Consider the following 26,607-nt stretch of genomic DNA (forward strand, 5'->3'; position numbering starts at 1 on the left):
GATTTCCACCTGTATGTGTCAACCTTCGAAATAATGGATCAATTATGTTCCCCCCACCCACAAACATTCCTTTTTGCCCCCCCTCTGAGAATGGAGAATATACCTGATGGACATGCCTTGTTGCTCTGCACTTCGCAATTCCTCGAACACTTTGATCATTTTCATTATTCTGACTCCCGTTCCCTCTTTGGCCAGATAACATTGTCTACAGCTTACCTGCACGGTCACCTCAACTTTATCCATCAGGTCTGTCACCCTCCCTGCAGCTTATTCAGTTTCTTCTGTCTCTTCCTCAGCTCTGCCTGAAACGTTAACTGCTCCTTTTCCCAACAACAAAGCCTGATCTGCTGAGTGATTTTTTCACTAATGTTTCATGTCAATGACCTTTCATCAAAATCAGGAAAATTAAGAAAACAGGCCTATTTTGAATTGTAGGAAATTGGAGGGGTGAAGGAAACAGGGAAGAAAACAAATGCTGCGTTATCCAACACTAATTTTTGTCATCCTTTCTTTTTGGCACTGCCAAAAGCCCTCGAGTCACAAATACAACTTTTCCTTCCCACAGAGACTTGAGGAAAATTGTCCCCACTGCCAATAAATTTGTCACTTACAGCCTCGAAGAAACCCAAACAAATAACAGCAGCTTGTTTTAGCAGATCTCTTATCATGAAATAATCTAAGACCATTTAAGAAATCAATCACTCAGCACCTGCCCTGTAGTTCTTTTCAAAATCTTGTGCGTCTCAAGAAGATAGCTCAGATTTTACAAAATTGTGCTCAGTGTAATCCCTCGGATTTGAGGATTCTTGTCCGTGACTAACTTCTCTTTGTGATCACAAGAATAACTGGGACTGTGCTGCACAGTCTCAACTCCTCCATCTGTAACTGGATCTTGGACTTCATGATGAAGAGACCACGAACTGTCTATATTGGCAGAGCACCGCTGGCTCCATCATGCCAAGCAATGCCACCCACACCCAGGGCTAACGCACGACTGTACTGCCAAATCCAGTTCTAACCACATCAATGACAATGGCTGGCCTCATCAGCAACAATGATGAAACAGCAATTAGAGGGGGAGGTAGAGCAGCCAGTGGACTGGTGTAAACGCAACCCGAGTCTCAGCATGGATAAAATTAGAGATGATTGTGGGCTTCAGGAAGGTGCAGGCTGACCATTCCCTCCTGTAGATCAATGGTCTCTCTGCAGAGAGAGTCAGGAGCACCAAGTTTCTTGCTGGGCACATTACTGACAGTCTCATCTGGCTTTCAACACTTCCCAATAAGAACGTGTTGTGTGAGGCTCACCCCCATTTCACCCACCACCACCACCAATTCTTACTACGTTCTACTGGAGCTCCATTCAGAGTGCCCTGACAAGCTGCATCCCTGTCTGGTACGGCAATGGCAATGCATCAGATTACAAGGCCCTGCGATGGATAGTGAGGTCTACTGAAAGTATCATCAGGATCTCTCTCCCCATTCCCCACCCAAATCAGGATATATATCAGAGGCGTTGCATATTCAGCATCCACATAGTTGTCAAAAGACCCCTCCTATCCTTCCCACAGTCTCCTTGACTGCCTGCCATCAGGCAGAAAGTACTGCAGTACAAGAACCAGAACTGTCAGGCTGGGTAACAGCCTTCCCCCAGGACCGTTAGACTTCTCCACACCACACTGCCACCCAGCTCACCTGTAAAACCCAGTCTGAATGCCCTGCCGACAACCACCCCCCACCCCCACGTCTACAGCTCACTGACACACTCTCATCCTGCACTGGTCACTTTCCACCTTCCCTTGCTACCGTTTCACACTGCTTGTTTTTATTATAATGGTACACGTAACATTATACTGCCTCACATAAACCTGCATCTTGCAATTTAAGTCAACCGGCCCATGCCACTCAGGGGCGTGCTAATATTATTTGGAATTATATGTGCTGACTATATGTACCTTTGCACTTTGGCCCTGGAGGAACAATGTTTTGTTTAGTTGTATACATGTGTACGGTTGAATGACAAATTTGAACTTGAACGACCCTGCTCCACCATTCAGAATGTTCTTGGATGATCCATCGCTTCCCTCTCCTGCCCATATAACTCTCTGTGTGTCCAAAAACCTATCAGTCTCAGACTTAACCAGTGAGCACCCCAGGAGCCCAAGAAAGCCACTTTGAAATGGGCTTCATTGTCGAGCTTACAGTCAACAAAAAACACAGCTCCATGCAAGAAAGTGAGCTCCCATCCTCCCCATCCTATCAAAGATATTTATTGAGACTGACTTTTGAAGAGAGAGAAATGCCTCAGCCTGTTCAGTCTCTCTATTAATGACTGAATAAACGAAGAATTCTACTGTTAAAGGTCTTAGATATACAGTGGGTGTGAATAAAAGTCAGGCCTCACTGTTCCAGTTGGTTCCAAAGGTTGTGGGCTTTGTTGAACGATCTATGGCAGGCGGACCAGCATTTGGAACACTTGAAGCAGGCCACGGTGGGCTCATATCATTCGGTGGTCTCGTAATGCCAGGGATAAGGGGGTAGTCCTTCGATGTGGGAGGGCTTTCTGGTTTTGCGAATTCCACCAGCACTTTTAGTCGCTCCTTCTCCAGCTGTTGCTTCCGGATCATCTCTTCAAAGGCACGGAACTGCTCCTGTTCAACTTGCTGCTGTTGCATTCTTGCCACCCTCTGCTTTTCATCTTCAAGCTGTTGCTGCCGAGCCAACTCGTGGGCAAACTCCTCAGCTTCCCTCTGCTGTAAAACGCAAGCAAGACGTTACCTGTAGTACACTGTCATGCCCATCCACCTTATAACAAGAACAATCGTAGGGCGCCATGGTACCATAGGGATTAGCACGAAACAACTGCAGCTCAGGGCGTTGGAGTTCAGAGTTCATTTCCAGCGCCCGCTGTAAGCAAGTTTGTAAGTTCCTTCCCATGTGCACCTGGGTTTCCTCTGGGTGATCCGGTTTCCTGCCACAGTCCAGTTAGTGGGTTAATTGGTCATTGTAAATTGTCCCGTGATTAGGGTAGGGTTAAATTGGCAGGTGCTGACCGAAGGGCCTGTTCTTCACTGTATCGCTAAATAAAAGGTTTCAGATTTCTGGATCATTGGGATCTCCTCTGGGGAAGGCATGACCTGTCCAAAAAGGACGGGTTACAGCAGAACTCGAGGTGGACCACTATCTTTATGGGCAGGTTTGCTGGGTAGGGTTTAAACTAATTTGGCTGAGGATGGGACAGTTGGTATTCAAGTAGATGTAGTGCGCAGTGAGACTGTGAGGAAGCAGAGTCAGATAATAGGGCAGAATTTCAGTCAGTGGGATGAGTTGAAGCGTAACATGGCAGCAAAATCAAAAAGGGCGATGAATGTGTTATATTTGAATGCGTGCAGTATATGGAATAAGGTCGATGATGTTGTAGCTCAATTAGAGATTGGCAGGTATAACACTGTGGGATATCACTGGGGCTGAAAGATCATAGCTGGGAGCTTCACATCCAACGATACACCTTCCATCAAAAGGACAGACAGGTAGGCAGAGGGTGTGTGGGGAGGGGTCTCTTGATAAAAAATGAAATGAAATCCTTTGAAAGAGTTAATATAGGATCAAAAGTTATATACAGGCCTCAAAATAGTAGCCAGCATGTGGGATACTAATTACAATGGGAGATAGAAAAGGGAAATATTACAATAGTAATGGGGGATATCAGTATGCAGGTAGATTGGGAAAATCAGGCTGATGTTGGATCCTAAGAGAGTGATTTTGGAGAATGCCTACGTGATGGCTTTTTAGAGCAGCCTGTGGTTGAGCACGCTAGGGGAAAGGCAATTCTGGATTGGGTGCTGTGTCATGAAACAAATTTACTTAGGGAGCTTAAGGTAAAGGAACCCTTAGGAAGCAGTGATCATAACATGATAGAATTCATCCAGCACTTTGAAGATAAAGTCAGATGTATCAATATTAAAGTGGAGTAAAGGGAATTACAGAGGCCTGAGAGTGGTGCTAGCTGAAGTTGATTGAAAGGGGACACTAGCACTGATAAGGCAGAAAAACAATGGCTGAAGTTTCTGGGGACAATTCAAAAGACACAGGATAGATACATCCCAAAGATGAAGTAGTATTTTAAAAGGAGGGCAAGGCAACCGTGAATGACAAGGGAAGTGGTAAAAATTAGTGTGAAGTTAGAGTCACACCAATAGTCAACGAGACTTGGAAGAGCAAATCTGCAGAGAGATAGCAGGCAACTGCAGGAAACAAAGTTGTGGTGGTAGGGGATTTTAATTTTCCATACATTGATTGGGACTCCCATACTGTTAAGGGTCTAGATGGTTTAGAGTTTGTAAAATGTGTTCAGGAAAGTTTTCTAAATCAATATATAGAGGGACCAACTAGAGGGGATGCAATATTGGATCTCCTGTTAGGTAACGAATTAGGGCAAGTGACAGAAGTCTGTGTAGGGGAGCACTTTGGTTCCAGTGATCATAACACCATTAGTTTCAATTTGATCATGGACAAGGATAGATCTGGTCCTAGGGTTGAGGTTCTGAACTGGAAGAAGGCCAAATTTGAAGAAATGAGAAAGGATCTAAAAAGCGTGGATTGGGACAGGTTGTTCTCTGGCAAAGATGTGATTGGTAGGTGGGAAGCCTTCAAAGGGGAAGTTTTGAGAGTGCAGAGTTTGTATGTTCCTTTCAGGATTAAAGGCAAATTGAATATGAATAAGGAACCTTGGTTCTCAAGGGATATTGCAACTCTGATAAAGAAGAAGAGGGAGTTGTATGAAATGTATAGGAAACAGGGGGTAAATCAGGTGCTTGAGGAGTATAAGAAGTGCAAGAAAATACTTAAGAAAGAAATCAGGAGGGCTAAAAGAAGACATGAGGTTGCCTTGGCAGTCAAAGTGAAGGATAATCCAAAGAGCTTTTACAAGTATATTAAGAGCAAAAGGATTGTAAGGGATAAAATTGGTCCTCTTGAAGATCAGAGTGGTCGGCTTTGTGCGGAACCAAAGGAAATGGGGGAGATCTTAAATAGGTTTTTTGCGTCTGTATTTACTAAGGAAGCTGGCATGAAATCTATGGAATTGAGGGAATCAAGTAGTGAGACCGTGGAAACTGTAAAGATTGAAAAGGAGGAGGTGCTTGCTGTCTTGAGGAAAATTAAAGTGGATAAATCCCCGGGACCTGACAGAGTGTTCCCTCGGACCTTGAAGGAGACTAGTGTTGAAATTGCGGGGGCCCTGGCAGAAATACTTAAAATATCGCTGTCTACGGGTGAAGTGCCGGAGGATTGGAGAGTGGCTCATGTTGTTCCGTTCTTTGAAAAAGGATTGAAAAGTAATCCGGGAAATTATAGGCCGGTGAGTTTAACGTCAGTAGTAGGTAAGTTATTGGAGGGAGTACTAAGAGACAGAATCTACAAGCATTTGGATAGACAGGGGCTTATTAGGGAGAGTCAACATGGCTTTGTGCGTGGTAGGTCATGTTTGACCAATCTGTTGGAGTTTTTCGAGGAGGTTACCAGGAAAGTGGATGAAGGGAAGGCAGTGGATATTGTCTACATGGACTTCAGTAAGGCCTTTGACAAGGTCCCGCATGGGAGATTAGTTAGGAAAATTCAGTCGCTAGGTATACATGGAGAGGTGGTAAATTGGATTAGACATTGACTCGATGGAAGAAGCCAGAGAGTGGTGGTAGAGAATTGCTTCTCTGAGTGGAGGCCTGTGACTAGTGGTGTGCCACAGGGATCAGTGCTGGGTCCGTTGTTATTTGTCATCTATATCAATGATCTGGATGATAATGTGGTAAATTGGATCAGCAAGTTTGCTGATGATACAAAGATTGGAGGTGTAGTAGACAGTGAGGAAGGTTTTCAGAGCCTGCAGAGGGACTTGGACCAGCTGGAAAAATGGGCTGAAAAATGGCAGATGGAGTTTAATACTGACAAGTGTGAGGTATTGCACGTTGGAAGGACAAAGCAACGTAGAACATACCGGGTTAATGGTAAGGCACTGAGGAGTGCAGTGGAACAGAGGGATCTGGGAATACAGATACAAAATTCCCTAAAAGTGTCGTCACAGGTAGATAGGGTCGTAAAGAGAGCTTTTGGTACATTGGCCTTTATTAATCGAAGTATTGAGTATAAGAGCTGGAATGTTATGATGAGGTTGTATAAGGCATTGGTGAGGCCGAATCTGGAGTATTGTGTTCAGTTTTGGTCACCAAATTACAGGAAGGATATAAATAAGGTTGAAAGAGTGCAGAGAAGGATTACAAGGATGTTGCCGGGACTTGAGAAACTCAGTTACAGAGAAAGGTTGAATAGGTTAGGACTTTATTCCCTGGAGCGTCGAAGAATGAGGGGAGATTTGATAGAGGTATATAAAATTATGATGGGTATAGATAGAGTGAATGCAAGCAGGCTTTTTCCACTGAGGCAAGGGGAGAAAAAAAACCAGAGGACATGGGTTAAGGGTGAGGGGGGGAAAGTTTAAAGGGAACATTAGGGGGGGCTTCTTCACACAGAGAGTGGTGGAAGTATGGAATGAGCTGCCAGACGAGGTAGTAAATGCGGGTTCTTTTTTAACATTTAAGAATAAATTGGACGGATACATGGATGGGAGGTGTATGGAGGGATATGGTCCGTGTGCAGGTCAGTGGGACTAGGCAGAAAATGGTTTGGCACAGCCAAGAAGGGCCAAAGGGCCTGTTTCTGTGCTGTAGTTTCTATGGTTCTATGAAATATGAACAGAAGATTCATAATATAAAAGAGCATACCAAAAGTCTTTTTTCACATATATAAAGAGTAAAAGAGAGGGGATTGTGGATATTAGACTGCTGGAAAATGACAACAGAGGTAATAATGGGGAGACAAAGAATTGGCAGAGGAACTTAATAAGTACTTTGCTTCAGTCTTCACTATAAGACCATAAGATATAGGAACAGAATTAGGCCATTTGGCTCATCGACTGAGCTCCACCATTTCACCATGCTGACACATTTCCTCCTCAACACTAACCTCCTGCCTTCTCCCCATATCCCTTCATGCCTTGAGCAGTCAGGAATCTAGCAGCCTCTGCCTTAGTATACCCAGTGACTTGACCTCCACAGCTGCCTGTGGCAACAAATTCGATAGATTCACCATTCTCTGGCAGAAGTGAGTGTTGGTGCTATTACAAAGAAGAAAGTACTTGGGAAGGTGAAAGGTCTGAAAGTAGATAAATCTCCTGGACCAGATGGACTGCATCCCAGGGTACTGAGAGGTGGCTGAAGAGACTGTGGAGGGATCAGTAATGATCTTTCAAGAATCACTAGATTCTGGAATGTATCCAGAGGACAAGAAAACAGCAAATGTCACTCCACTCCTTAAGGAAGGAGGGAGGACAGAAGAAAGGAAATTATAGGCCAGTTAGCCTGACTTCAGTGGTTGGGAAGATGCTGAAGTCCATTATTAAGGATGAGGTGTTCAGGGTTCTTGGAGGCCAAAGTCAGCATGGTTTCCTCAAGAGGAAATCTCGGCTGGCAAATCTGTTGGAATTCTTTCAGGAAATAACAGGCAGGATAGACAAAGGAGCGTCAGCGGATGTTAGTTACTTGGATTTCTAGAAGGCCTCTGACAAGGTGCCACACATAGCTCTGCTTAACAAGAGCCGATAGTATTGAAGGGAAGATAGAAGATCGGAAGGAGGCAAAGAAGGGCCTTTTCTGGTTGGCTGCCAGTGACTACTGGTGTTCCGCAGGGGTCGGTGTTGAGACCACTTCTTTTGACGTTATATGTCAATTTGGATGACAGAATTGATGGCTCTGTGGTCAGGTTTGTGGGCGATACGGAGATAGGTGGAGGGGCAAGTAGTATTAGGGGAGTTGGCAGAAGGATTTAGACAGACTGGGGTAATTGGCAAAAAAGCGCCAGATGGAATATAGTGTAGTAAAGAAGTGTATGGTCATGCTCTTTCATAGAAGGGATAAAGGCATAGACTATTTCCTAAATGGGGGAGAAAATTCAAAAATCAGAGCTGCAAAGGGACTTGGGAGTCCTTATGCAGGATTCCCTAAAGGTTAACTTGCAGGTTAAGTCGGTGGTAAGGAAGGCAACTGCAATGTTAGCTTTCATTTCAAGAGGACTAGAATCTCAGAGCAAGAATGTAATGCTGAGGCTTTAAAGCATTGGTCACACCACAGTTTTGGGCTCCTTACCTGACTAAAGATGCGCTGGCCCAGAGGAGGTACACAAGAAATATTCTGGAAATGAAAGGGTTAATGTATGAGGAACATTTGACGGCTCTGGGCTTGTACTCACTGGAGTTTATTAGAATGAGTGGGGATCTCATTTAAATCTATCGAATATTGAAGGGTCTATATCCATACTATCCAGATAAGATGTTTCCTATGGTTGGTGAGTCTAAGACCGGAGTCCAGAGTGCATAACTTCAGGCTAGAGGGACCTCCAATTAGAACAGAGATGAGGAGAAATTACCCATCTAAGAAAGAATGTGCTGACACTGGAGCAGGTTCAAAGAAGATTCACAAGTATGATTCCAGGATTGAAAAGCCTGTCATATGAGGAGCATTTGATGGCCCTGGGCCTCTGTACACTGGAATTCAGAAGAATGAGTGGTGACCTCACTGAAACGTATCAAATGTTGAAAGGCCTCAATAGTGGATGTGAAGAAAATGTTTCCTATAGTGAGGGAATCTAAGACCAGATGACACAGCCTCCGATTAGCGGAACGTTCATTTAGAACGGAGATGAGGACGAATTTTTTCGCCAGAGTGGTGAATCTATGGAACTCTTTGCAAGAGGTAGCTGTGGAGGACAAGTCACTGGGTATATTTAAGGCAGAGGTCCATAGTCAGAGCATGAAGGGGTACGGGGAGAAGCAGGAGATTGGGGCTGGGAGGGAAAATGGATCGGCCATGATGAAAGGGCAGAGCAAATTCAATGGGTCAAGTAGCCTAATTCTGCTTCTATGTCTTATGGTCTTATTAATTAAAACTTCACAAAATGGGATTTCATTGGTTTTGATGCCATTTGTTAGGGATTATTAAATGTCGGACATCTTCAGGAGTTATAGAATGAGGGAGCAGCTGGGTTACTCAACAGAACCATTTTAAAAAATACTGCTCACATGCAACCGCCCTGCAATAATCAGATACATTGTCTCTCAAGAACCGCACAAGACCACTTAAAAGACACACTTTGGAAATTGAGAAGGCAATTGATATTGTGCATGCTTAATAGTTAAAATTATTAAACAAAGTAACATCCATTACAACACCATAGAGACCAGGCTTGAGACTGGGGCACCCGGATTCTGCACCACTGTAACTAAAGCAGGGAGAAGACAATAAATAAATGCTCACATTAATTGGCTCTCAGTGTAACCACCACAATGAACGGCTTCCCTGAATTAAGTGGCCGTTTCCAGTATTGATGCTTTGTTTAAAAACACATCCCTCACTTACTGTGTTATTTATTGGGACACAGAGCAGAACAGTTCCTTCCGGCCCTTCGAGCTACACCGCCCAGCAATCCCCAGTTTAAGCCTAGCCTAATCACGGGACAATTTACAATGACCACGTAACCCATCAACCGGCACATCTTTGGACTGTGGGAGGAAACCAGAGCACCCTGAGGAAATCCACATGGTCATGGGGAGAACATACAAACTCCTTACAGGCAGCGTCGGAACACAGATCAGGACATTTCTGTTTTGTCAATTAACACTCTGGCTGTTTGTGTATCCAGCGAGCCATTCCTCAACGATAACATAAGGTGCACATGTTGGGTGTTAGGGATTTTGCACTCAGAACTCCTTAGAACTGTCGCTAGTTCTTGAATATTCAACAGGATTCTGTTAGTTGGGATTGTAAGTACGCAATTCTGCAAAGTTACCTGACTTAAGCAGGTAATTATAACATTAAAACTGTACTACTGTTATCTTTGCATTTGAAAAGCATAAAACCTCACAGAAGGGCCTGATTCTGTGCTGTACTGTCCAGCATAGGAACAGGCCCTTTGGCTCTCCACATCTGTGCTAAGCACGACATCAATCTAAACTGATCCATCTGCCCAAACAGGGTCCATATCCCTCCATTCCCTCCCTGTTCATGTGCCAATGTAAATGCCTCTTGCATACCGTGACCGTATCTGCTTTTACCACCTCTCCTGGTAACAAATCCTGGTCACCCACCAGCCGTGTAAAAGAAAAAATTGCCTTGAAAATCACTCTTAAGTCTTTCCCCTCTAACCTTAAAACTATTCCCTTTAGTATTTGATATTTATACTTGGGAAAGAGTATCTATTTACCCTTTCTAAGCCTTCATAATTTTATTTCTATCAGTTCGCCTTGCAGCCTCAGATGCTCCAGAGAAAATATTCCAAGTTCATCCAAACGCTCCTTAGGGTTTATGGTAAACGTTAGAGTGAGTTTTTGGGTAGATGATTCATTTACACTTAAATGACTCTGGCCACCAGTCTTCTGTTTGACAAAGTACTGTGGATTGAATTCACAACAATGCTTTTCCTAAAAGTTGTGAATATCAGAATACTAACCAGACGCTGCGGATTGAAGTGTGAAGTTTACAGGTAGTTTTGAAGACAGCCTTACCCATACTTTATAAATATGAATAGCCCTCTATGTTAGCACGTAAAATACCAAATAAATGTATTATGGATTTGACTTGCACTCCTAAAGGCTGTGAGTACCAACCCAGACATGTTGGCGTCAGGAGGAAAGGATGAAGTCAGAAGGTGTGATGTTTTCTATGTAGCTTCAAAAGGAAGCATTGTCTTTGCATTGTCTATAACTTTTCAAATAGTGATTGCCTTTGTGTTTAGCATATAAATATCGAGCCCACATTGGGCTAGCAGACCTTTCTACCGAAAGTGTCTCCGTCCGTATGATGCCTGCTGTACCTTGTTGTGTCGAATAAAGAAACTGCTTTGTATCTGGTAAATACATTCCAATTCAAGCAGCATCTTCTCCTTATCGTCTTCTGCACACTCTCCTTAGCCTCCACATCACTCCTATATTGTGGTGATCAGAAGTACACACGATACTCCCAATGTAGCTCAAAGCTTTATATAGTTATAAGACTTTCCAGCTTTTGTAATCACAAAGCTGAGGCAGGCAGCATACCGTACACTTTCTTTATCATGTATCTATCTGTGTTGCCACTTTCAGTGAGCTATGGACTTGCAGCCCAACATTCTTCCATACATCAAAGCTCTAGAAGGTCCTGCCATTTTCTGTTTACTTTCTCCTGCGTTTGACCTCCAAAGAGCATACACACAAACACACACTCAGTGGCCGCTTTATTAGGTAACTGCTGTACCTAATAAAGTGGCCACTGAGTGTACGTGCATGATCTCCTGCTGCTGTAGCCCATCTATTTCAAGGTTCAAAGTGTTGTGTGTTCACAGATGCTCTTCTGCACCACTGTTCTAATGCATTGTTATTTGAGTTACGGTCACCTTCCTGTCAGCTTGAACCAGTCTGGCCATTGTCCTGACCTTTCTCATTAACAAAGCATTTTCACCCAAAGAACAGCTGCTCACTGCAGGTTCCTTCCTGCACCATTCTCTGTAAATCTAGAGACCGTCGTGTGTGAAAATAAAAGCTTCTGAGATAGTCAAACCACCCAGTCTGGCACCAACAACCATTCCACAGTCAAAGTCATTTAGATTATTTTTCTTCTTTTATTTACTTATATATCAACTTACCAACTCACCATGGAGCCTACATGCTTTAGCCTTCTGGAAGAACCTACCATGAGGGACTTTGTCAAATGCAGACAGCATCTACTGCCCTACCCTCAAACTTCATCACCTTCTGAAAGTGAAACTCAAAATTGCATGACAAGACAAATCCATGCTGATTTTCCCTAATAAAAGTGTGTTTTTACAAATAACGATAAATCCTGTCCTTAAGAATCTTCTCCAATAATTTCCCTACCACTGATATAAGGCTGGCCACCCCATAATTTCCTGGTTTGTCCCTTTTGCACTTCTTAAACAAAGGAATAATATTAACTATTTTCCAGTCTTCTGGGACCTTGTCTGTGGCTAAAAAAAGGTAGATCCTTGTTTCCTTCAGCATCGTGGTATAGATTCCACCAGATCTTGGGGAATTAAGTCACTTTAATATTTTACAAGACAACTAATGCCTCCTTTTTCTTAATATCGACATGACAACGGCAACCACACTGACCGAACTAAAGGATAAAACAGATGTCTGTGGCTTGTGACAAAGCAGCTGCTTGCACTGAGCCACGCTTACCTTCTGCTCCTGGAATTCTGCGTATTCGATCCCATATCTCTTCAGAAGCTCACTCTTCAACTGCTCAGCCTTTGGGAATGCAATCTCTTTTAGTTTCTAGCAGGTACAGAAAAGAAAAGCAGGGTTCTAATGTAGCACAATTTGACATGACTTAATCAATTGCAAACATAGATTTAGCACGATGTTCTATTCAAAAATCAATCATAATCTAACACAGCACTAACAATTTCTGTTATGGTCAGCATATTTGAACGCAAAATCTGTATCAAGTTTATGCTAAGAATTCTCAGAGCAATCAATTCCTCGTTTAATCTGTGTGTGCAAATAGAGACACAAGTAGGAAAAAAAAATCATGGACAACTACGGGCCAAAAGATTCTGAATTTAAAAAAACAGGTATCTGGCCCATTCTGACCATGCTGAAACCAGGCAGCATGGAAAAGGGTTATCCAGATTGCTCCTTTCCAGCTCTCGCCTGTAGCCATGCAGATCGAGGCTCATGAGGAGCACATTCACATACTCTTCAAATCTGATCAGGGCTTCTACCACTACTACACTTAAGAGGGAAATCAGGAAAGCAAAACGGAGTGAGATGGATTTGGCAGGCAAGGTTAAGGAAACTTCCAAGAGACTGTACAGGTATACTAAAAGTAAAAGGATGAGAATAAGATCAAATTAGCTGTCTAGGGCTGGAGCCACAGGAGAAGGCCACAATGAGTATCTCTCATCACTACTAGTCACTGACAGCTAGCCAGAAAAGGCCCCTCTTTGCCTCCTGCCGGTCAGCCATTCTTCTATTCACGCAGGCATCGTTTCTGTAACACCACGTGCTCTTCTTTTGTTGAACAGCCTTATGTGCCGCACCTAGTCAAAGTCGTCTGAAAATCCAAGTCCCAACACCTTGTGACAGTCCTTTGTCTACCCAGCCTCTTATTTCCTCAAAGAACTCGCAACAGATTTGTCAGGCAAGTAACCATTTGTCATGGTTAAGAAAACTATGCTGACTTCAGACAATTTTATCTTGTGCCTCCATGTATCCAGAAACCTCATCCTTAGTAATGGACTCGGACATCTTGCCAACCACTGAATTCAGGCTAACTGGCCTATAATTTCCTGTATTTTGCCTCCCTCCCTTCTTAAAGAGTGGAGTAACATCTGCAATTTTCCAGTCCTCCAGAACCATTCCAGATTCTAGTGAATCTTGGGATATCACTACTAATGCTTCTACGAGCTCTTCAGCTACTCCTTCAGAACCCTGGAATGACTTATCTACCTTCAGACCTTTCAGTTTCCCAAGCACCTTCTCCTTAGTAATAGCAACTACATTCACTCTTGAATTTCTGGCATTCTGCTGGTGTCTTCTAGTGAAGACTGATAACATCTGCCATTTCTTTGTCCCTGTTGTTGTCTCTGCAGTGTCATTCTCCAGCAGGCCGAACACACTCCTGCTTCTTTTACTCTTCACACAGTATATCTGGAAAAACTTTTTGAAATTGTCTTTCATATTATTGGTGAGCTTACCTTCATATTTCATCTTCTCTCTCCTTACTGCTTTTTTTTGTTGCATTCTGCTTTTTTTTTAAAAACAGCTTCCCATTCTCCTAGCTTTCCACTAATTTTTGCTATATTTTGCTCTCCTCTGCTTTTGTACTGTCTTTGACGTCCCTTTTTAGCCACGGTTGCCTCATTTGCCATTTAGAATACTACTTCTTTGGGATGAATCTATCCTGCACCTTTCAAATTGGTCCCAGAAACTTCAGCCGTTGCTGCTTCCCGCTGTCATCTCTGTTAGGTGTCCCGTTCCAATCAACCTTGACCAGCTCCTTGCTCATTTCTCTGTAATTCCCTTCACTCCACTGTAATGCTGATACATCTGATTTCAGCAACACACACACAAAATGCTGGAGGAATTCAGCAGGCCAAGCAGCATCTATGGATAAGAGTACAGTCAACACTTTGGGCCGAAACCCTTTGGCATCTATAGATGCTGCTTGGCCTGCTAAGTTCCTTCAGCATTTTCTGTGCGTTGCTCAGATTTCCAGCATCGGCAGATTTTCTCTTGTTTGTCATCCAATTTCAGCTTCTCCTTGTCAGACTGCAAGGTGAATTCTATCATATTATGATCACTGCCTCCCAAGTGACACCAATAGTTAACAAACAACACTGAGCAACACCGATCCTCATGGCGTACCATCGCTCATAGGCCTCCAATTTGAAAACCTCTCCACCACCACCCTCTGCTCCTTTCACCAAGCTGACTTTATATCCAACAGTCTACCTCATCCTAGATCCAATGTGATCTCACCTTCTGGATCAACCTAGTACCTGAGATCCTGTCAAAAGCTTTGCTCAAATCCACATAGACAACATCTACCATCCTGACCTTGTCAATCCTCTTGATCATCTTTTCAAAAAAACTCTTATTAAATTCACAGGGCACAATTTTCCATGCACAAACCAAACGGACTATCCCTAATCCTCGTCTTTTCAAATGCAGATAGGTCCTGTCTCTAAGAATCCCAATCAGTAACTTGCCCACACATAGGTGAGTGGGTAATCTGTTCATGGATGTTAGAAAGTTTTGCGATGTTGTGGATAGTGAAGACGACTGGCAAGGGTACAACAGAGAATAAATCAGTTGCAGATATGGTTAGAGAAATGGCAGATGGAGTTTAACCTGGCTTACATGTGAAGCGTTGCACTTTGGGAGGTCAGATGTAAAGAGACAGTAGATTATTAATGGCACAACCCTTTAACAGTGTTGAGGAGCAGAGGCATCTTCAGAACTCCCTACTACACAGGTTGATAGGGTGATAAAGGAGGCATATGGCTTGTTCGCCTTTATTAGTATAGGAGTCAGGAAGTTATGTGGCAGTTTTATAAAATTCCAGTCAGGCTGCATGTGGATTACTGCACCATTCTGGTCAGAATCAGAAACAGGTTTATTATCACTGACATACAGTGCGTTGTGAAATCTCTTGTCCCATTACAGGAAGGACATGGAGGCTTGGAGGGAGGAGCTGGCCAAAGTTCAATGGAACAATACCCTAGCAGGGATGACAGCGGAACAGCAATGGCAAGTGTTTCTAGGAATAATGTGGAAGGTGCAGGATCAGTTCAATCCAAAGAGGAAAGAAAGATCCTAAGGGGAGTAAGGGGAGGCCGTGGCTGACAAGGGAAGTAATGGACAGTATAAAAATAAAAGAGAAGTATAACATAGCAAAGACGAGTGGGAAGCCGGAGGATTGGGAAACTTTTAAAGAGCAACAGAAGGTAACTAAAAAGGCAATACGCGGAGAGAAAATGAGGTACGAAGGTAAACTAGCCAAGAATATAAAGGAGGATAGTAAAAGCTTCTTTAGGTATGTGAAAAGGAAAAAAATAGTTAAGACCAAAATTGGGCCCTTGAAGACAGAAGCAGGTGAATTTATTATGGGGAACAAGAAAATGGCAGATGAGTTGAACAGGTACTTTGGATCTGTCTTCACTAGGGAAGACACAAACATCTCCCAGATGTAATAGTGGCCAAAGGACCTAGGGTAATGGATGAATTGAAGGAAATTTATATTAGGCAGGAAATGGTGTTGGATAGGCTGTTGGGTCTGAAGGCTGATAAGTCCCTGGGACCTGATGGTGTGCATCCCAGGGTACTTAAAGAGGTGGCTTTAGAAATCGTGGACGCGTTGGTAATCATTTTCCAATGTTCTATAGATTCAGGATCAGTTCCTGTGGATTGGAGGGTGGCTAATGTTGTCCCTCTCTTCAAGAAGGGAGGAAGAGAGAAAACAGGGAATTATAGACCGGTTAGCCTGATGTCGGTGGTGGGAAAGATGCTGGAGTCAATTATAAAAGATGAAATTACGATACATCTGGATAGTAGTAACAGGATTGGTCCGAGTCAGCATAGATTTACGAAGGGGAAATCGTGCTTGACTAATCTTCTGGAATTTTTTTGAGGATGTAACTATGAAAATGGACAAGGGAGAGCCAGTGGATGTAGTGTACCTGGACTTTCAGAAAGCCTTTGATAAAGTTCCACGTAGGAGATTAGTGGGCAAAATTAGGGCACATGGTATTGGGGGCAGAGTACTGACATGGATTGAAAATTGGCTGGCTGGCAGAAAACAAAGAGTAGTGATTAATGGGTCCCTTTCGGAATGGCAGGCGGTGACCAGTGGGGTACCGCAGTGTTCAATATTGGGACCGCAGCTGTTTACAATATATATTAATGATTTAGATGAGGGAATTAAAAGTAACATTAGCAAATTTGCCGATGACACAAAGCTGGGTGGCAGTGTGAAATGTGAGGAGGATGTTATGAGAATGCAGGGTGACTTGGACAGGCTGGGTGAGTGGGCAGATGCATGGCAGATGCAGTTTAATGTGGATAAATGTGAGATTATCCACTTTGGTGGTAAGAACGGGAAGGCAGATTATTATCTAAATGGAGTCAAGTTAGGAAAAGGGGAAGCACAACGAGATCTAGGTGTTCTTGTACATCAGTCACTGAAAGCAAGCATGCAAGTACAGCAGGCAGTGAAGAAAGCTAATGGCATGCTGGCCTTCATAACAAGGGGAATTGAGTATAAAAGCAAAGAGGTCCTTCTGCAGCTGTACAGGGCCCTGGTGAGATCACACCTGGAGTACTGTGTGCAGTTTTGGTCTCCAAATTTGAGGAAGGACATTCTTGCTATTGAGGGAGTGCAGCGTAGGTTCACAAGGTTAATTCCCGGAATGGCGGGACTGTCATATGTCGAAAGATTGGAGCGACTGGGCTTGTATAACTCTGGAATTTAGAAGGCTGAGAGGGGATCTTATTGAAACATATAAGATTATTAAGGGATTGGACATGCTGGAGGCAGAAGGTGTGTTCCCGCTGATGGGTGAGTCCAGAACTAGAGGACACACTTTAAGAATAAGGGGTAGGCCATTTAGAACGGAGTTGAGGGAAAACTTTTTCACCCAGAGAGTGGTGGATATATGGAATGCACTGCCCCAGAAGGCTGTGGAGGCCAAGACCCTGGATGCTTTAAAAAAAGAGATGGATAGAGCTCTTAAAGATAGCAGAATCAAAGGTTATGGGGATGAGGCAGGAAGTGGATACTGATTGTGGATGATCAGCCATGATCACAGTGAATGGTGGTGCTGGCTGGAAGGGCCGAATGGCCTACTCCTGCACCTATTGTCTATTATCTATTGGAAGAGGGTACAGAAGAGGTTTAAAAGAATGCTTCCTGGACTCGAGGGAATGGGCAATAAGGAGAGGGTGGACAAACTTGGGTTGTTTTCAGAAGAAAAGTGGAGTCTCAGTGGAGACCTGATAGAAGTTGATAGGATTATGAGAGGCATAGGTAAAGGACAGTATCTTTTTCAAAGTGTTGAAATGTCTAATACCAGAGGTCATGAATTTAAGATGCAAGGGGGTAAGTTGAAAAGAGACAGGAGAGGCAAGTTTTCTTTAACACACAGAGCAGTGCACGTGCAGAATTCACTGCATGGGGTGGTGGTGAAAGCAAAGGTGAAAAGGTCACTCAAGAGGCTCTTAGACACATGAATGTGTATGAAATTGAAGGATATTGACATTAGATACACAGAAGGGATTAGGAGGCACTTGATTACTAATCTAGTTTGCCACACCCACTGTGGGTCAAAGAGTTTGTTCCTTTGAGCTTTGACCAGCGGCCAATCCGATCACTGGAAGTTTGGAGAGGATGGGACTTCAATCAGGTCCACTGCCCGAGGATAAAAGGCAGCAGCTGGTCACGGCAGTGTAACAGAGCTTTGACCAGCAACCAATCGGTGCCTGGGATTGATTAGTAAGAGCAAGTTAAAAGAAGGCAGGGGCAAGTACAGCAGTCGTCATCTGAGTGGACAAAGTCAGAGTGGTGATCCTGAAGATTTAGCTCTTCGAGGCTTGCGCAAAGAGAGGCTTCAGTCAGAGAAAGCAAAAAAAAAAGAAAAGAAAAGCTCAAGTTTTTTTGTTCTCTTCTTTATATCTGTTCAGCTAGGGACAGTAGAGATGTCAGGCAGGATGGTTTAATGCTCCTATTGCAGGACGTAGGAAGGCAATTCTCCAGTGTCCCTGATGACTACAACTACAAGAAGTGCATCTAGCTGTAGTTTCTAACAAACCACGTTAAGGATTTGGAGGCTTTTTTGGTCGTTGCTAGAGTTCGGGTTTTGAATATGCCCTGAGGTGTTGGAGCCATGTGTGTTGTTTAAGGATTTGGAGCTGGACCTGGATGAGCTCCGGGTCATTTGGGAGGCTGAGAGAGGTGACAGACAGGACATATAGAGGGGCAATTACACCCAAGGACACAAGAGACTGGGTAACCGTCAGGTAGGTGAAAGGGGTTAAGGAGCCATTGCAGAGTATCCCTGTGTCCATCTCCCTCAACAACAGGTATATCACTTTGGATACTGTTGGGGAGTGGAAAGATGACCTTACCGAGGAGAATCTCAGTGGTCTGGTCTCTGGCACTGAGTTATGACCTAGAAGGGAAGGGGGGGAAGAAGAGGCAAGCTGTGGGGATAGGGATTTGTTAGCTAGGTGGTTCTGTGGGCAAGCACAAGATTCTCAGGTGCCAGGGTCCAGGATATCACAGACCAAGTCCTCAGCATTCTTATGCGGGAGGGTGAGCAGCCAGAAGTTGTGGACCACGTAGGTACCAATGACATGGGTTGGACGAGTGACGAGATCCTGCATAGGGAGTTCAAGGAGTTAGGTGCTAAGTTAAAGGGCAGGACCTCCAGGCCTAGGACCAGGACCTCCTGCCGCATGCTGGTGAGGCTAGAACTAGGAAGATTATACAGTTTAATACGTGGTTAAGGAGTTGGTGTAGGACCGAGGGCGGACATAAGATTTTTGGATCATTGGGCTCTCTTTCGGGGAAGGTGGGATCTGTACAGAAGGGACAGTTTGCACCTGAACTACAGAGTGACTAATATCCTAGCGGGAAGGTTTGTTAATGCTGCATGGTGGGCGTAAACCAGAATTGCAGTGGGGTGGGAATCAGAATGCCAGAACTGTTAATGGAGGGATTGTGGAGGCAGATGTTGATAAGACCTAAGACAAAGTTAGGATTCAAAAGGTTGAGCATGGTGCAATTAGTGTCCTGAGCTGTCTATATTTCAATGAAAGAAGCATCATAGGAAAGGTAGATAATAGTACTGAAGATGGAGGAGCTGGTTTACAAACAGGCAGTGCGCAGTGAGGAGAGGCAGCTGAGATGGCAAAATTACAGTCAACAGGTTGAGTTGCAATGTAAAAGGCGGACAAAATCAAAAAGGGTGAATACAGGACTGAAGGTGTTTTATTTGAATGCACGCAGTATACGGAATAAGGTCGATGAACTTGTAGCACAGTTACAAATTGTCACGTATGCTGTTGTAGACAACACTGAATCATAGCTGAAAGAAGATTATAGCTGGGCCGGGAGCTTAATGTCCAGGCATACACTTTATATTGAAAGGATCGGGAGGAAGGCAGAGGGGGCGGTGTTGCTCTGTTGGTAAAAAATGAAATCAAATCATGATATAGGGTCAAAAAGTGTTGAATCATTCTGGATAGAGTTAAGGAACTGCAAGGGTAAAAAGACCCTGATGGGAGGTGTATACAGACCCCCAAACAGTAGTAAGGGCGTGGCCTACAAAATACAACGGGAGATAGAAAATGCATTTCAAAAGGGCAATGTTACAATAGTCACAGAGGATTTCAATATGAAGGTAAATTGGGAAAATCAGGTTGGTGCTGGATTCCAGGAGGGGGAATTTCTAGAGCACCTAAGAGATAGCGTTTAGAGCAGCTCATGGTTGGGTCCACTAGAAGATCAGCTATTCTGGATTGGGTGCTGTGCAATGACCCAGAATTGATTGGAGAGCTTAAGGTAAAAGAACCCTTAGAGAAAATTTATCATAATAAGATCAAGTTCACCCTGAAATTTGAGAAGAAGCTAGACAGATGTTTTAGCATTACAGTGGAGTAAAGAGAATCACAGAGGTGCAAGAGAGGAGTTGGCCAGAATTAATTGGAAAAGATCACTGGCAGGGATGACAGCAGAGTAGCAGTGGTTGTAATTTCTGGATGCAATTCAGAAGGCTCAGTGTATATATGTGTGTACACTCACACACACACGCTCACACACAGAGGTTTGGGCCCCCTATCTTAGGAAGGATGTGCTTAAACTGGAGGGTGGGGTTTAAAAGGAGATTCACAAAAATGATTCCAGGACTGAATAGCTTGTCATGCAAAGAGTGTTTGATGGCTCTGGGCCTGTATTCAGTAGAATTCAGAAGAATGAGAGGTGACCTCACTGAAACCTATCGAATGGTGAAGGCCTTAATAGATTGAATGTAGAGAGGATATTTCTTATGCTGGGAGAGTCTAAGACAAGAGGACACAGCCTCAGAATAGAGGGGAGTCCTTGTAGAATGGAGATGAGGAGAAATTTCTTTAGCCAGAGAGCGGTGAATCTGTGGAACTCTTTGCCACAGGCAACTGTGGAGGCCAAGTATTTATGTACATTTAAGGCAGAGGTTGATATAGATTCTTGATTGGTCAGGGCATGAAGGGATACAGGAAAAGGCAGGAGATTGGAGCTGAGAAGAAAATTGGATCAACCAGGGTGAAATGGCGGAGAAGACTCGATGGGCCAAGATGCCTAATTCTGCTCCTGTATCTCAATGGTCTTCCTGTACTGTTCTGTGGCTAACTGGCCAGTTCCCTGGCTTGTTCCTGTAGCCCTTCTTGAACAAAGGCACAGCATTAGCCATACCCCAGTCTTATGGTACTTCACCTGTGGCTAATTTCTGCCAAGGCCCCTGCAATTTTTCCCACAATGTCCTAAGACAGACTTGGTCAGGCTCCAGGAATTCATCTGCCTTTACAAACCTTAACACTGCTGGCACCTCCTCTTTCATAATGCTTTAGGGCATCACTGTTCTCTTTCCCAAATTCCCTAGCTTCCATCACCTTCATCTATATACAGAAGAAAAGCATTCATTTAAGACCTTGTTCATTGTTCGTGGCTCCACACACTGACCCTATTCTCCTCCTTTTTTTTTGCTCTTAATAAACCTGTAGAATCTCTGAGGATTCTCCTTTACCTTGGAGTATTCCTCCTCTGACAAGGATACTTCATGCCCCGTAGAACAGGGACTTTACCTGCAGCAAGGAGAAATAGTAAAGCAGGCCATTTGTGCGTCGAAAAGAATGTTTTTCAATATATTTTGAATATTAAGAAACACAGAACATTTGTCCAGAAAGAAGGGTCCTCCCTGCTGCTGAAATGAAATTAGGCCCAGGACACCTATCTTGACCTAGCTTTTTTTTAAAAACGCAAACAAGAGGAATTCTGCAGATGCTGGAAACTCAAGCAACACACATTAAAGTTGCTGGTGAACGCAGCAGGCCAGGCGTCCTGACGAAGGGTCTCGGCCTGAAACGTCGACTGTACCTCTTCCTAGAGATGCAGCCTGGGCTGCTGCGTTCAACAGCAACTTTGATGTGTGTTGCTTGACCTAGCTTTTTTCTCTTTTTGCTGATGACTCGACCCACTTTGCGACTGAGATGAGATTATGAGGGATTAATGCAAGCTAGCTTTTCCCACTAAGGTTGTGGGGGACTAGAACCAGAGGTCATGGGTTAAGGGTGAAAGGTGAAAAGTTTAAGGAGAACGTGATGGGAAACTTCTTCACTCAGAAGGCTGTGAGTGTGTGAAAAGAGCTGCCAACATGAGTGGTCCATGCAAGCTTGATTTGAATATTTAAGAGAAGTTTGGATAGTGGGGGTACGGAGGGCTATGGTCTCGGTGCAAGTTGATGGGAGTAGGCAGTTTAAATGGCTCAGCACTGACTAGATGGGCTGAAGGGCCTGCTTCTGGGCTGTACTTCCATTGATTCTATGGCTTCGACCTGTACTGAGATGGGACAGAAATCCCACAGTACCAAAACCACTTGTGCCATACCTTCCCAGTAACCAGCTCCAATCCAGTTCAACTGGGTCCCTTTGACCGGAAACCATCAGCACTTGCACAGTGACAGCACTACAGTTCATGGTCGCAACACAACAGCCCCCAGAGGAAGTGATTCACACTTACTTTAAACGTATCCTTCTTCTCGGGTATTATGGTGGTTTTATAATCCCGGTGTTTGGGCAACTTTTCCAAGAACAACCTGCACAATGAGTGTAAAGCAATGATGACAGTCTGAGCAGGAGAGAGAAGCACACACACAGCTCACACATTAAAGAGAGCAATGGCCACGTTTCATTTAAACTACACCTACAAGCACAATAAAACCTGAACGTTTGTGATGCCTAAAGTGCTTCTGTGCCCAGATTTGCACAACAACCTCTCAGTACACTACGGCTGAACTGGCTGCACACTTCCCTTGCAGCACAAGTTATAGTGGGTGGCTGGAATGCGCTGCGAGGAGGTGGAAGAAGCAGTTACAGTTGCACCATTCCAGATGCATTTGGACGGACACGAACAGGCAATTTAAGACTTTGTGCAGTGTAGTCAATGTTGAAGCAAAACAGCTCATTTTCCTAGAACACCGAACTGCTTCTCCTAAAATAGTGCCTTGGGAGGATAGGTCTTGAGTTATTTTCTCTGGAGTATCAAAGAGAAATATATCTTATATCTCTGTATCTCGCTGTATGCTTCTGAAACGTGGACTCCAAAGAAACTTAGAAGCAACAGAAATGTGGTTTCTTAGAAGAATGCTGAACATATCATATAAAGATAGGGTAACTATTGAGACAGTACTCCAACGTGCCCATATAAAATGATCTTTAATGAGAACATTAAATGAGAGGAAACTTAAATTCCCGGGCCATGTCATCAGAAAGGGAGAAATGCCTTACATTACAAGGCCGTATGCCTGGGAAACACGGGAGGGGAAGGCAAAGAAGAAAATATATGGACACTGTGAAAGAACTAACAGATCTAAGTGTGCCAGATATCATGGACGCTGCGTGGGATCGTTCGATGTGGAAAGCCATGATCGGCCCAAGCGTGTAACGCACGAGGCACATGAAGGAGGAGAAGGTCAGAGAGAGTTGTATAGTACGGAGAAAGGTCACTCAGCCCATCTCCCCAGGCTGACCCAGTGAACATAGAACAATGCATCACAGGAACTAGCCCTTCAACAAAGTCAGGCTGAATTAATTACAGTGATGATGCTCAACCAGACTGATCCCCTTTACTACACATAGTCCCTAACCCTATATGTGCCTCCCTGAGAGTCTCCTGTCTCATCCGATTCACCACCACTCTTGCAGCATATTACTGACACCCATCACTCTCTGTGTTAAGAATAAACCTACAGTATTAGCAAAGAGGTTACTGGATGTCTAATCTATCTTTGCCTCTCATAATTACAAAACCCTATCAGGACTGCCCTGTGCCTCCATCACTCCAGTGAAATCAATCCCAGCTTGTCCAACCTCACCTTATAGTGAGTGCTTTCCAATCCAGGTAACATCCCAGTAAACAACAGGAATTCTGCAGATGCTGGAAATTCAAGCAACACACATCAAAGTTGCTGGTGAACGCAGCAGGCCAGGCAGCATCTGTAGGAAGAGGTGCAGTCGACGTTTCAGGCCGAGACCCTTCGTCAGGACTAACTGAAGGAAGAGTGAGTAAGGGATTTGAAAGCTGGAGGGGGAGGGGGAGATACAAAATGATAGGAGAAGACAGGAGGGAGAGGGATAGAGCCGAGAGCTGGACAGGTGATAGGCAAAAGGGGATACGAGAGGATCATGGGACAGGAGGTCCGGGAAGAAAGACAAGGTGGGGGGGACCCAGAGGATGGGCAAGAGGTATATTCAGAGGGACAGAGGGAGAAAAAGGAGAGTGAGAGAAAGAATGTGTGCATAAAAATAAGTAACAGATGGGGTACGAGGGGGAGGTGGGGCCTTAGCGGAAGTTAGAGAAGTTGATGTTCATGCCATCAGGTTGGAGGCTACCCAGACGGAATATAAGGTGTTGTTCCTCCAACCTGAGTGTGGCTTCATCTTTACAGTAGAGGAGGCCATGGATAGACGTGTCAGAATGGGAATGGGATTGGAATTAAAATGTGTGGCCACTGGGAGATCCTGCTTTCTCTGGCGGGCAGAGCGTAGATGTTCAGCAAAGCAGTCTCCCAGTCTGTGTCGGGTCTTGCCAATATATAAAAGGCCACATCGGGAGTAATCCCAGTAAACTTCTTCTGTGCCCTCTCCAAAGTCTCAACAACCTTCTTATAATGGGCTGAACAGAAATGAATGCAATACTCTAGACATGGCCTGTTAAGACTCTAGAACTGCAATATAACTTCCTTACTCTTGAACTCAATGCCTTAACTAATAAAGGCACATATGCCACACACACCACCTGTTGCACCCTATCTACTTGTGCAACAACTTTCATGGAGTTTATGGAGTTAGACCCCAAGATCCCCTTGCACATCAACAATGACCTGCCACTGTGTACTTCCTTTACATTTAATGTCCCAAAGTGAAAAACCTCACACTGAGCTGGACTAAACTCCATTTGCCATTTCTCTACCCATATCAGCAACTGATCGATGTATAACACTATCACCTTTGCTGCTGAAATTGAAAGGGTTAGGAGCTTCATTTTCCAAGAAGTGAACCTCACTATTAGCTTGCATGGGTCCAATCGCACTCAGGCTGCAGTCACATGAGATCACCTGCGATTCTACTTCCTCAGGAGACTAAAGAAATTCAGAATGTCCCCTTTAACCCTGAACAGTTTTTAACAATGCATCATAGAGAGCATCCTATCGCAGTTCATCAATGTTTGGTATGGCAACAGCTCTGCTCAAGATCACAAAAACCTGTAAAAGTCATGGAAACATCTCAGCATATCAGGTACTAACCTCCCATCCATGGGCTCTGCCTACACTGCCCATTGTGACAGTAAGGCAGAGTCAATGTAGTCAAAGACCACACCCACCCATTCTCTTGTCTTCCCCACCCCCACCCCCAACCATTCTGGCAGAAGATTCAAAACCCTGAATGCACACACACTGCCAGACTCAAGGACAGCTTCCATCCCAATTATACGACGATACAATAAGATGGACTCTTGCCTGACCTGACAAACTACCCTGTGATGGCCATCCATCTTATTGTCTGCCTGCTCTGCACATTCTCTGTAACTGTATCACTTTATTCTCTCTTCTGTCGTTGCTTTTCCACTGAATTCGCTCAACACACAGTTGTAATGAAATAATCTCTACGGATCTCACGTAAAACCAAGTTTTACATGTACCTCCATACATGTGACAAAAACAGACCAACAGGCCAGTAAAGCAGTCAACATAATCAAAGGCCCGACCCATCCCAGCCATTCCCTCTTCACCACCCCCCCCAATTCTTGCAGAAGATTGATGAAGGAAAGTGGATGAAGGCAAGACAGCAGATGTTGTTCACGTGGATATTGACAAGATCTCGCATGGGAGGTTGGTCAAGAAGGTTCTGTTGCTTGGCACTTCAGATGCAGTAGGAAACCGGATTAGACACAGGCTTTGCAGAAACCCGAGTGGTTGGAGTGGTTGTAATGGTTGCCTCTCAGACTGGAGGCCAGCAACTAGTGGTGTGCTTGGTGCTGGATCCTTTGTTGTCTGTCATCTATATCAGCGATCTGGATGATAATGTGGTAAACTGGATCAGCAAATTTGCAGAAGACACCAAGATTGGGGTGTGTAGTGGACAGTGAGGAAGACTATCAAAGCTTGCAGCTGGATCTGGCGGAGCTGGAAAAATGAGCTGAAAAATGGCAGATGGAATATAATGCATTTTGCAAGGACCAACCAGGGTGTGTTTTACATGGTGAGTGGTAGGGCACTGAGGAGTGCAATAGAACAGAGGGATCTGGGAATACCGATCCATAATTCATTGAAAGTGGTGTCAACCAGTACAGAGGGTTATAAAGAAAGGTTTTGGCATATTGGCCTTCATAAATCAATGTACTGAGTCCAGAAGATGGGATGTTATGTTGAAGTTGTATAAGACATTGGGGAGGCCTAATCTGAAGTATTATGTCCAGTTTTGGTCACCTACCTACAGGAAAGATATACAGTGGCATGCAAAAGTTTGAGCACCCCTGGTCAAAATTTCTGCTAAGGTGACCTGATTTCCAAAACCCATAAAGTTAAAGATGACACATTTCTTTAATATTTTAAGCAAGATTACTTATTTATTTCCATTTTTTACAGTTTCCAAACAACAAAAAAGGAAAAGGGCCTGAAGCAAAAGTTTGGGCACCCTGCATGGTCAGTACTTAGTAACACCCCCCTTTGGCAAGTATCACAGCTTGTAAAT

At 44.1% G+C, this 26,607-nt stretch overlaps 1 protein-coding gene across 5 annotated transcripts in view; it reads right to left on the bottom strand.

Annotated features, from left to right (window-relative positions):
* LOC134350927 (STAM-binding protein-like) overlaps nt 1–26,607 on the bottom strand; it is an 83,778-nt gene that overhangs the window by 36,422 nt on the left and 20,749 nt on the right. For all 5 annotated transcript variants that reach the window (XR_010019030.1, XM_063056772.1, XM_063056775.1 and 2 more), the window contains exons 3-5: nt 22,376–22,451; nt 12,280–12,375; nt 2,404–2,752 (exon numbers count right to left, since the gene is read on the bottom strand). Coding sequence is in view for 4 of the 5 variants with exons in the window: in XM_063056772.1 (XP_062912842.1) it covers nt 2,404–2,752; nt 12,280–12,375; nt 22,376–22,451 (521 nt within the window). In the remaining variant the exon portion in view is untranslated. The remainder of the gene's footprint in view (nt 1–2,403; nt 2,753–12,279; nt 12,376–22,375; nt 22,452–26,607) is intronic.

The sequence above is a fragment of the Mobula hypostoma genome, chromosome 8 (assembly GCF_963921235.1).
Source record: "Mobula hypostoma chromosome 8, sMobHyp1.1, whole genome shotgun sequence".
Taxonomy (NCBI): domain Eukaryota; kingdom Metazoa; phylum Chordata; class Chondrichthyes; order Myliobatiformes; family Myliobatidae; genus Mobula; species Mobula hypostoma.